Source organism: Macrobrachium nipponense, chromosome 18 (assembly GCF_015104395.2).
Source record: "Macrobrachium nipponense isolate FS-2020 chromosome 18, ASM1510439v2, whole genome shotgun sequence".
Classification (NCBI taxonomy): Eukaryota; Metazoa; Arthropoda; class Malacostraca; order Decapoda; family Palaemonidae; genus Macrobrachium; species Macrobrachium nipponense.
In genome coordinates, this window is record NC_087211.1 from 77094534 (window position 1) to 77107249 (window position 12716).

General features: G+C 38.8%; 1 protein-coding gene across 1 annotated transcript; it reads left to right on the top strand.

Annotated features, from left to right (window-relative positions):
• The first annotated feature begins 2074 nt into the window (after positions 1–2074).
• On the top strand, positions 2075–3671 carry LOC135196852 (uncharacterized). Its single transcript, XM_064223635.1, has 2 exons — positions 2075–2149; positions 2756–3671. Exon 2 carries the CDS (start codon positions 2771–2773, stop codon positions 3101–3103), a length of 333 nt encoding a protein of 110 aa, XP_064079705.1. The 5' UTR covers positions 2075–2149; positions 2756–2770; the 3' UTR covers positions 3104–3671.
• Positions 3672–12716: the final 9045 nt, after the last annotated feature.

Genomic DNA, 12716 nt, shown 5'->3' on the forward strand with positions numbered 1-12716 from the left:
TCTATTCTATATATGATATACATACATACATATATATGATATATATATATATATATATATATATATATATATATATATATATATATATATGAAGTAGGCTATTCTCACGGACGATTTAAAATTAGAATTTACTGGCTATGCTACGAGAAGAGTAGTCAATAACCAAGGTTATCAGTATGCTTCACCAACGCACGGGGATCTATCTTTTCGTGTAATCGTATATCAGTCAAATCGAGATAAAAAGGACAGATATCGGACATCAACAAACGAATAAGAGTCGATGACTTTTTTTCACTACTCAACTGCTTCCTCAGATTGCTTACTAACACAGGAAATCTTTCACCCAAGACGAAGCATGATGACGTATATGGCTTTAGAAACCCTTGCTTCTCCATAAGTAGCATCGCTCGTTGAAACTCCTGACAGTGGCCGAGTTTACAGGCAGCAAAGGTTATGGCTGTACTACATTCACACACACACACACACGAACAGACGTCAATAAATAATCTTGTATGAAGTACAGAAGTTCATCATTTTCCTTCTAAACATTCAACGATTATTTGGTTTTTCTGGATTATATATTCTTTATTAAATATACTATGTATTGTCTGTAGCACGTCTTTATGAAGAAATTCAGGAATACGAACCAAATAAAGACATGTTACAGGCTTCGGCATTATATCCTTTCAGTAGCCTATGAATCGTTTTTATTTATTGAATATATGTGCGTGTACCTTAGTGTGCAAGTGTGTACATAAGCTCCCATTAATAGTGAAAATATCACATATATCTGGCTGCTTCAATCTCTTCATGTAACGTTTAAAAAATAAAACAAATAGATGAAGATGATAACACCTGAAAGGTTTCCATTTAAGACACCAGGTTAGGTCATGACCCCGACGGTGTGAGGTCATCGTGCTTGCTTGTACCTAGGCTGCACACAATTCTCAAAAATTTACAACCTTTTCCTCCACCTCCTCGCGACTCGAAGCGCGAGAGGTGACTGAGGAGTGAGGGACTCCAGAACTTTCACGTGATTTCCTTTTATGTGGAATGTTAATGATGCTCTGAAATTTGGCGGAATATGCTTTTACCAACTTTATATGTGAAGATTCTTCATTTGTTATGCAAAATGACAATCATTATGTACAGGTGCGTTGGAAAACCATTCGTTCTTTCTTCCTCTACACATATTCAACCTTTATCAAATGATTTATTAAAATGTTTATGATGAATATAGGGATAAATACGAACAGAACCCATTAATAGTGATTTTTTCTTTTTTATTGTTGCTGTTGTTGTTGTTGTCTTTTTTTTTTACATAAAACGAACTCGTCAGTTTTTTTAGTTAAAACTCTGATATTCTTAAAGTGGATGGTTGAAAAACAAGCTATCAGTTAATGATACATTCCTCTTCTCCCCGAGACGATCCAGGAAGGACTTCCAGGTCAGCAAAGTTCCCACAGCTGCTTTTTCAACTTCCAAACAACGAGCATGAACAACACATCGAAAGCAAGTTAGTAAGAAACAAGGCGATTCGCTTCTTATCTCGAAACGCATTTTCTCTTCTGGATATTAACTATCACAACCCTGGTCATTGTTGTTATTGACGCTGTTGTTATTAATCAAAAGGACAAAACACGCGAAAGAGATGGAGGTCAGATGCCTCATTTGATTCAACCTGTCTTCCTCCTCATCACGAGACCTGTGATATGGGAAGCCGGTTCTATAATCTGGGACGTCACCGCTATTCCTCCGTCATTTGGCTGTTATCTCCTCCTTTTTTTCTCTCTTTCTTTTCTACCGTCGGGTTGCGGAGTTGATTGCTCTTTGACGCAGCAATCAAAGTCCCTTACTTGCCAATTCTCAGGGGGAAAAATTACGTGGAAAATGACTGAGAGTCAAGAAAGAAACTGGACAAAAATAACGAAGCGTAAGTTTTGCCGGCGAGTGGATGCCGATTTCTATAATGAATATGGGGAGGTCATGTGAAGAAAGGAGTGAAAGTGCCACTTTCTCTCCGTCGTCGCAGGCGTTGTGGTATATAAGGCCTCAGAGTGGAGGGAAAGGGACACATTCAGCCACCATTCCTCCAGGAGCGAGTTGCTATTTCCACTCTCTGCTTTCCTCAAGTAATTCATTCCACGAGGTTCGTTGTTCGGTCAGGAGTAGAATCGGTTTCATCTCTGATTTTGCAAACAGTGATTATATATATAAATGACTGTCACAATTCCTTGGTAATAGGTTTCCTTAGGTCACAATTTAGTGAATTAATTACTCGCGTTAGTTATATTATCCTAAAGAATCTATCATGTTTTATTGTTCACTCAAGTTAAACTCCAATGTACTTATCTTAAGCTACTATTTTCGTAGAGGCATTCCTTTGTAGAATATTGTGGCTCCATTTTCCTTAACTTTAGTCGTTTTTGCGTAATATGGGTAGCGGCTCTTGATTGATCGAAGTCCCTCCCCTTTTCTTTCTTTCGGTGAAGTAAGAGCTATGCCAACTTTTCATTCTCGATGCTGAGGAAAGTCACTTTCCTAACGAGATGTGAACTTTTATCGAATCAAATTCTTGCAATTCGTTTATCAGTGTTTTTTGTGGATTATTTAGTCAGTGTACTAATGTCATCTAGCAAGAACGATCGAAATAAACATTCTTTACATTTATGAAAGAAATCTTGGTAGTACACATATAGATGATCTAGGCCACGGGATTAGACTTCTGAAGGGTCTAAATCAACATTCTTTTCAGGTCCTGCCGGCCGTGATGGCATTTATCCGCCTCTTTGCCGCGCTACTGGTTGCAGCTCTCTCCTTGGCTGCCGTCAGCGAAGCCGTAGTCCTGTGCCCCATCTTCCCAGCCTGCTGCTTCCAGAAGACCCGCCTAGGAAACGCCTGTCACCCACTTTGCCCCGACTGTGACGAAGCTTTCGAGTACACGAGGGGCGTGAGGAACAGGCTCTACACCGAGGCCGAAGCTCACAGGAATGAGCTGATTCTCGAGAGGCTGGAACACTCTCCCCGCGTCTCCTTCATCACGGGACCAATCTCCGCTTATCGCGGTGATTCCATCCTGCCCAGGAGATACATTATCCTCTAGTCGGGTCTTTCTTGGCCCAAGTATAGCTCGAGTTCATGGTGATGTTCTCATACCCCAATTTAGGCGGTTCCTCGAAGGGCGAATTCCAGGAGGAGGTCCTATGAGGATCTGACTGTTCGTCGGAGGTCGAATCGGTGATTGTCAAGAGGAAGCCAAAAGGGAAAGCTTCCAAAAGGAGTGGCTCAAGCCACAAGGGACAACAGAAGTAAACGTTTTTACAGACTTTACGGTAGTTCCTATGTTGCTGCCGTTAACAAAGGATAAATTTTCTTAAGATAAATTTTCTTAAACGTTTCGTTTGTTTAAAAAAAGAAAAAGTCACAGTTCTATGAATTTCTGTTCCTTATGATAGTTAGTCGTAACTCCGATTCCTATTGTGACAATTTGTTACGCCCATACAATTGTGTAGTCACTATCTTTCTACGTTATGGGAGTTGTTGTATTTGTTTATTTGCCTATATTTTTATTTGTTTCTGTTTCATGTTACTTGTTTTCCGTATTACTTTGTTAGTTTACGTATAAAATGTCTGCTAGTCACATACAAATCTATATGTTATTTATATTTTAACGTGGTTTTATTGTAATCCCTTTTCTACAAGAATTATCCAGTATTCGAGGAACGTGAATTTGAAGCGGTAGTGGGATCTTCTTTCAGTGATGGCTAATGCTTAATAATAAATGGGCCATTACCAGGATTCATTAAATAAATAATAATAAATTGATGATTGATAATCAGTATCATGGTCTTACAAGTTAAGCAGAAATCGCCATAAACCTTTTAAGCTTACGAAGAACTAACAATCAGGGATACCTCCCAAAGAAAACAGGATTTAATAAGTTTTTACAGTCTTTCAACACAGCAGATTATTATAATGAACAGTAGACACGGTGACTGTACATTCCCCAGATATTCTGAGCATCTATAATCAGAAATTGGGCTTGTATTCAGAGTAGGGAGACAGGGATATTCAGTGCTACTTGGAGGGCCCAGGGAGGGCGAAGCCCCAAAGGCTACGCCAGGGCACGGTGCCTAAAGTTGGGTTAGGAAGGTAATGTCTGGCCAAGGTATAGACTCCCTTATTCTATATACCTTGGGTATATAGAATAAGGGAAAGGTTAGGATTTCTCACTCCTTATCCTTGTCTCCCTACTTTGCATCCGCTCTCAGAATTCTCGTAAGAAATGAGGGCTTATATTCTTTTATTTTTTTTATTTATTTATTCATTAATAAATCTATTTTATTTTTGCTCTTATCGCCTACTCGCCAATTGGTTCATAAGTGCAAATTCGTCACCATGTGTTGCTTGACCGTGCGCTGTTCTAGTTGCTCTATTGATTTCGACTCGATATGAAGTTGAATCAATAGAGCAATAAATGAAGTTGACAAGTCATTGTTGGAAATTTAGCAATTATTAGACCCTAATTATGTACAAAAGGTTGTTAGAAAATCTGCAGGCATTTACATGGAGAAATACGGAACTTCATTTATAAGAAAAAGGCAGAGGAATCCGAGAGAAGAATTTACAATGTGTTTACCGTTGGTTTCACAGAGTACTCCCGAATAAAGTTTGGTTCGTCCTCCTTTTAAGGAGAACGGTTTCTGCGCATGCGTGATACATGCACATGGACAAAACGCAGCTGGCACTTTCACTTGTTTGTATACATACATACGCACACACACATATATATATTTATATATATATATATATATATATATATATATATATATATACACACACACACACACACACACACACACACACATATACATATATATATATATATATATATATATATATATATATATATATATATACTATATATATGACTTCCTTTTTGCTTAAATTCTAGAAAACACAATGCTTTACGGTGAAGTAATGTCGTTCTCTGGGGCTCGCCAGTACGTGACGTAACCGCAACGCCAGGTGTGGTAAACAAGCAAACATATCCTCGTACTATTTATCAGTTAAGTAATGCAAACAGACCTTTAAATTCGCAAAAAAAAAAAAAAAAAAAAAAAAAAACAATTTCTAGTGTTGTTTGAAAAAGCTGTCTGTTTTTAACGCGATAAAAAATCTATTTGCTGTGATAACTGATGCGACTTCCTGACTGGAATCACTTATCGAAATAATGCCAAGCTTTGGAATGACAGTGCTGATAAACACGGCTGACGCGAAACGCAGATAATCAGACCTCTTGTGGTGAAACACACCGCGGAATTCGAGGTTCCTCTCCTTTCGAAGCGCTACCCCTCGAGCAGCGATAAAATGCAGAAGCGTGATTTCGTTATCTCTTTTTCTTTTTTATTCCTTCGGGTAGTAATCGGCCGGAAGTTCGCGTTATTACAGTGGGAAATTGCACCATGCCTCTGGTATACTCTTGTGCTTGCAGCTCGTTCGGGAGAGAGTACGATTCATTTTCTGGCGCAAAAATATATATCCTTAATTTGGTCGTTAAATTAAATGCGTGTGCATTTTTTATGACACTATATTCCCTAGTTTTTCTTGGGCTATCTAAACTTCCTTTCTCTTGGCCCTATTTTCATCATTACTATATTTATACATTTTATATTTTTGCAATTTCCTTGCAAGTTAACAATCTACTCGAATCATTTCGTAATTTCACGTAAAGGGTTTGGTAGTACCATTGTGGGTGTGTGCGCGTGTATATAATATTATATATATATATATATATATTATATATATATATATATAATAATATATTATATAATAATATTATATATCTATATATATAATTAATATATAATATATAATATAATATATATATAATAAATATTATATATATATCTATAATATATAGATATATATATATATATATATATATATATATATATATATATATATATGGTGTGTGTGTGTGTGTGTGTACATGCGAATTAAATCATTCTGCCAGGTTTTCTGAATGTGATATCATCATCCCAGCGCATCCTAACTCTTTTACACCTATTTTTATGCCAAGATTTCAGAAGAGAGCGTCATAATCGGAAGGATAAAATAAGACCGTCAGCACAAAAGTTGCCGTAGACGCTTTGAGAACTTATGGACAAGGCGCTTTGGGTACTGCCAAGCCATGCCACCTTGACTTAGTCGACAATTTACACGAGTTACCCCCGTTAACCAAGGTCGTTTTCTCTGATATCTCTCAATTTTCTATACTGAAAGGCAGTAAAATAAGATAATGAGCGAGACTGTTTCCATAACGATAAATGGTCAAATGTCCTAGATAGCGACCTCCAACAGCGCTAGGGGTTCGTTATCTGAGACTAATATTTCTCGGAGATCATTATCTTTTATGAAATTTACTGTCTTTTGTTTACGTTTTAACGGTCATTCCCGACGGGCTCGTAAAAAACACGCTGCAAAGGTGGATAATACCAGGTCACAACCGTAAGAAAGACCCCCAAATGAACCTTTTTCCATTTAACTCGTGGGTGAAGGCAATAATTAAATTAATCGAAGCCAAGTTACTCAGTTACTTTCCATTCGCTGCTCTCTTCTTTTCATTTTTTTATGCCTCACATTTTCCTTCCATTCCCGAATAATATCTGTCAAATCCACATCATTAAATCTTTATTAAAATATGCAGCTTTCGCTTGCCAAAAACAAGTCATATTTAATAATGTCTTTTTCTGCTCATATTGATGAACTGCGGGAAATAAAGACGACGATCATTCTATAGAAAACAGCAGACTTCCCTGTAGCGATGCTAAGCTCCTAGCTCCAATCTCATCGTTCGAAATGGACACACGTTTACCTTTCCCTACTATTCTAAATTCCCACATTCTTCTGTTTCCTCCCCATCCTAAAGTACCATATTTTTTCATCTCAGAGTCATACTCATTACCGCATCTCTCCCTCTCCTCTTATAATTATATTTTTCCTTCTCTGCTGTTTCGATTCCTTTCTTGGTTATTAAGTTCGTCCACTACCGCAGTCCCAGCTTTGATTTGTCCTTTTAACAATACAGTACAGTAATAAAAGAAACAGGTGTTTTCATATTTTCCTTACGCCCAATCAAGGGGCAAATAATGTCAGCACCGACTGATTGATCGCTAAATTAAAAATGCCACCCTTTTGAAAAGCACATCCTCGGATCATTTTAAGAAATATAAATCATTTCTAAAAAAATAAACATCATTTAGCGTTCTCATTGAACACTATGTCACTATCGGCAAAATGGGAAATCCTAAAGAATATATGACAGTGCTGAGGTTTCCAAGGTACTATAGTTATACATCAGTCATTTCCTGTGGCATTACCCACGGGCATTCATAGGGCCTCAATGAACACATGCCACCACATTCTGTCCTGGGACAGCTCTTCAAGATCTCCCCAACACTCATCTCCTGCTTCTCGCCTCAGCCACGTCTCCTTTGGCCACTTCTGCCTCTCCTACCGAGGTGAAACTCGTACTATTCCCTGTCTTATACATACGGCCTGTAGTAGATTCATATCAACCGTGCATTTGATGTCTAGGCCGACTCCCTTACGACGCTCCTGATTGGCTGCTGATAAGCCAATCACAGGGCTGAAAACCCTGTCTCTCGAGAGAGTATGTTCCACCTCTCCTGAAAGACGTATCCCTCAGGAGGAGTGGAACATAAATCCTACCCATGTGAACTCTCGAGAGAGACTGAGAGTTTCCAGGCCTGTGACTGGCTTATCAACAGCCAATCAGGAGCGTCGTAAGGGACTGGCCTAGACATCAAATGCACGGTTGATGTGAATCTACTATAGCCACTTCCAGCGTGAGAACCTAACATACTCATCGACCAGCTGCCCCCCCCCCCCCCCCACCCTTACTTCTCTCACTCTGTTACTTAATATCCTGTCCGTTTAATTATTCCCTTATATTCTTCCGAGCTCCTTCTTTTAGATGCAAGGAATGTACTATCCGAAGTCACTGTACTGTACTACCATGACTCATGCCCGTAAATCCAAACACTCCTAACCATTGCCTCAAATTTTGATTTTTGTCTCCGCAGAAAAATTGCTATTATTCCTGCAGATTATCGAGGAATTAACCCAGTTCATAGCATGAGATAATTCCTCGATAATCTGCAGGGTCAAAGATCACCGAAAAATGAACCTGTTGGAGACCATCTTAATCGAAGGCACATCAACAAGGATCTTTAATCTCCCCCAGGATTATACTTTGATCCTCTTTCCTTATCTCTTTTGCTTAAAGAACATGAATCCCAGATTAATAAACCGTAACCCCGCCCCCTCTTTCTGTTTTTGTATATGAAGGCTTGTCAACTTCTTTTATATTCAGTGTGAACTTGAAAATGTAGAATATACTACAACAGTACTTGTTCCAAATTCCTGTTTCGCTCTCCTTCCTACCGTGGATTTAAGGATATTCTCAAGTACGTGTTCCTTCGTGCTACATTGGATATACATATATTTATATATACACATATGTACAATATATAATATTTGTATATAAATATATATTTATAATAAACCTAAATAACTGCTGATTCTAAACTGTTTTAGTCTATTGTCTATTCCCTTGCCCTCGGCACCCAAAGCATACAAGTTGAAAATGAAGGAATAAATATAAATTTCATGTGCTAGTTAATCAACCACTAAATAAATTAACTGGGCGTTTGAAAATGAAGACGTACACTATGACGTTGATCTGTGCACCCTTTGAAAGACATAGGCACACACGAAAATTGAGGAAAGACACTGGCAACATTCACTAGATCTACGGGAAACAGAATCCGGACGTTCAACGTTCATTCCAAAAATTTTTGAGTCAAGTCTACGTATGTATGTTACAGTCTTAATGCTGTACATTATAGTAAGTTAAATAACGTCGGTGCCACGATAGTAGCTGGTCTACCCAGTCCTATGGGATAAAATGCGTTTTGCTGTGTTTAGTTCTACTACCCCCTCGTATCAGAGATCAAATGTGATTCAATTTGATTAAAAGACATTTGATACCCGAAGGGCTAGTACTAAACACGGTGAAACTGTAGAAATACGCAGGTAGACCGCCTACTATAGTAGTACCACAGGGTCTTTAAAGAAAAAAATCGAGATATGAACAATGACCACCAAACCTTGAACGAAAATCTGATTCAGTTGCAATATTCACCAAACTCGTGGAAAACTGTGCTTGTTCCGGTGAGCAATACAGTGCGTGTGGATCTTGTTTGTCCTTCCCCGTGTGATAGTAGGGAAGACGTGACACAGCAACCCATCCCCGCAAACCAGTTTATCCGCCTCGGGTGGGGCTCAGTATTGCTAGGGGAACGAGAGGGTAGAGACATCCATTCTCCTCCAAAAAAGCCTTTATGTCCGTCCCGGGTAGGGGCGGGGTAGGTAGGAGAACGGAAGGGTAGGACGACATCCACGTCATCCTACAAACCTTTTTGTCCGTCCCGGGTGGGGGCGGGGGGACGGCAGCGCCGAGATCCAGCGACAAGCTGAGCGTGCACGTTAATATAGGTTTTTGTCGAAATCCTATGTTGGGGACTGTGCAAATGTAGGATGATCTTAAGTTATTGTACTAGGGAGATACTTACCTTTGTCATCAGCTGTAGACCGTAGCTTTAGCCGTCTAGAATCGCTAGAAATGACAGCAACCCCACTGCAAGTTGCTGTGGCTAAAAAAAGTGTCTTAACTGCCTGCTCGATCCTTCGTTCCTTCAGCAACCTGCAAACGATAATAAACCTTAAATCAAAGGAGCGTCTTTGGCTCTGTTAAATGCCATTGTTTGAAACACGAAGCAGAACTAGTTTAGGCTGATAACAGCATGACCAAAATTACACCATACATTACGGTTAGAAGAAATTATCTCTGCTGCGGATATGACGAATCCCCACGAGTGAAAAATAAAGTCGAGTGATCCACTTTTCACTGATAAGGCGAAGAGTGGAGGATATGAGAGCAAGCTTCAAAAGTAGGGTGTGCATTCAGCCACCGACCTTGGAGGGCTACGCAATGCTGTATTATCTCCGCTAGAAAAGGTAAAGGACTGGTTTGTATTTATGATAATTGGAGTAGGATTGACTATACTCGGTTTTTTTTTTTCATCTGTCAATCCGCCTGTGGTGTTGGCGCATGGTAACACTGCGTCCCGGGCTTTAAATAATATCCTATTTCGAATATTAACGGTGTAATTCGCATACAGTAAATTATTAAGACACTTTTCATTTCCAAATGTACACCCAGATATCCTTTTATTTACCTAAAACTTACACATAGCGTAACTATTCAAAGCCCGGGACGCAGTGTTACCATGCGCGACCACCACAGGCGGATGGACAGATGGAAAAAAACAGAGTATAGTCTATTATATCCGTTAACAAACTGAAATGCATTTCTCACTTTTTCAGAGAAGAGTATATTATTATTATATAATATAATAAGAATACTCCACAGCATGCTATGCCAAATACACTTATTTGTTTTATATGCTGTGGCAAAACATACTGGTGTCTTAAAGTACTCTCGGTTAATTGCGACTTCCACTCGCAAGTTTTGCTGTGTGACGATATCGTCCCTATTCCAGCATCAAGCGAATCGACGAGTATCAGTTCAGTAGTACTCTTCGTTGGCTAACATTTTGTTGTGAGGCTTTCACCTCGTAGGAAGCGAGGGCTATTGCTTTCTGATCTACTGCCATGAACATAGTTCGAACTTTGTTTTCAGTCCAATAACTTTTAAATACTGACTTTACATCTTGTGGGCCTCAAACGCTATTTGATTTGAACACTGCAGGTGTTACGAAGGATTTGCTGTGGCACAGTACCTTGGAAGTTGACGAGAGTAGTAGTCTTACCGTAGGTTCCCACTAGATATCAGGAGGACTGAAAATATCACATCGTTATAGAAAAAATGAACTACTTATTTCTGAGTACTATCACAGTGCGGATTTGACAACTGATATGGGGGCATACCGTAAACAAAAATCTTAGAATGTCTGCATTATAGCTTGTATGATGTGTTGAGTTTGCTAGTCTCGCAAAGCGCATTCGGCTGAGAGGAACACTAAGGGAAAGGGGGGGGGGGGGGGGGGGAGGGATAAACAGTACGCAATAAACAGTAAAAAAAAAACTTGACACTCAAGTGCAATCAAGAGCCCACCACTGCCAGATCATCATACATGGTACATAACGATCTCCCCTGTAAAACCACATCCGGGAATTCAAATTCTCTTGAAAGCCTTGGGTTCGTTGCAAGCTTAGTCCTTACAGGGATAGTTTCCATTATCTAGTTCTTAGTTTCAGAAGACAGGTTTAGTAATTACCAGTACTACTTGAGCGTGACTGTTTAAATGGATGGGACATTTTCAAATACTGCAGCCCTTGAGATTTGACGAATACTTTTTGTCATCCCCAAACGTTTTCAAAATTTGAACTATCTGAACAATTATGTCATATAGATAGCGGATATGAAATGTTACAAGTTTCAAATTTACAATGAAAATCTAAAGAGCTACGAACCGATAATACAGGAAAAACTAACGCAATGCTTTACAGAAGTAATACCCCGACAAATTCGAAGACCAGGTCATAAAAGAATTAACGAAGACTTCTTCTCATACTTCCAGGACACAGGGCACAATGGCAACTCTCCCTTTCTTCACCTTGGCGTTAATTGCAGCACTGACCTTAACATCGGCAACTGATGGTAGTAGCGTTCTTTGTCCTTCGTTCCCGCGGTGCTGTAACAACAGACAGGCTAATGGCCGGGACACCTGCCATCTCCTCTGTCCTTCTTGCAAGGGAGCCAGAGAATCCAACAGCATTATAGACAATCCAAAGCCCGTAAACAGACGGGTGGGCAGACAGAGGGAGCGTGGCATTTCGTTCATCCATGGTGATCCTTATGCTTTCCCAAATGCTGAGATCTACCCAAATCCTCTCGTTATCTTGTAAATCTCTCTCTCTCTCTCTCGTATCAGACTCTTATTTCACAATGCTTTACCTGTAAGTCTCCATGACATTTTCCCATCATTTATTGATATGCTTTTGCAAGTTAGTGGTTGAAGTCAAACAGTTAAAGAAAGACTGAAAAAGAAACCATGAAATCCATGACTACGTAAAACGAATGCATCAGACTATGATCTCGAATCTGATTGTTGTGGGAGGTCCTACCTAATATTCGTTTTAGATGTATATTCGCTTGTCATGACAATAATCTCAGGAGGACAATGAATTATGAGTCTACAAAATCGAGAGAAAGGTTTCTTGAGAGTCTCCAGGTCCTGGCTGTGTCGTTTACCACAAAAGGTATAAGGCTTAGAGCTGTATCTTCTTCATTCATGGAAAAGTATTTGTCTTCATAATTTCTCTCAATAAGATATGAGTATCATTTCACAACTTTGTTCCTTTTGTAAACAAATGCCACAAAAGATATATTAATGTTAACAGATTTCCGTTTAGTTATATATTTATTAATGTACTGTATATATATATATATATATATATATATATATATATATATATATATATATATATATATATATATATATATATATTATACATTTTATATACGTATATATATATATATATATTATATTATATATATATATATAGGTGTTTTGATTTTCATCTGATTACCTATTTATGAATGT

Excerpts from the sequence above, each read along its gene's own strand:
- LOC135196852 (XM_064223635.1), top strand. The coding sequence starts at position 2,771 with ATGGCATTTATCCGCCTCTTTGCCGCGCTACTGGTTGCAGCTCTCTCC.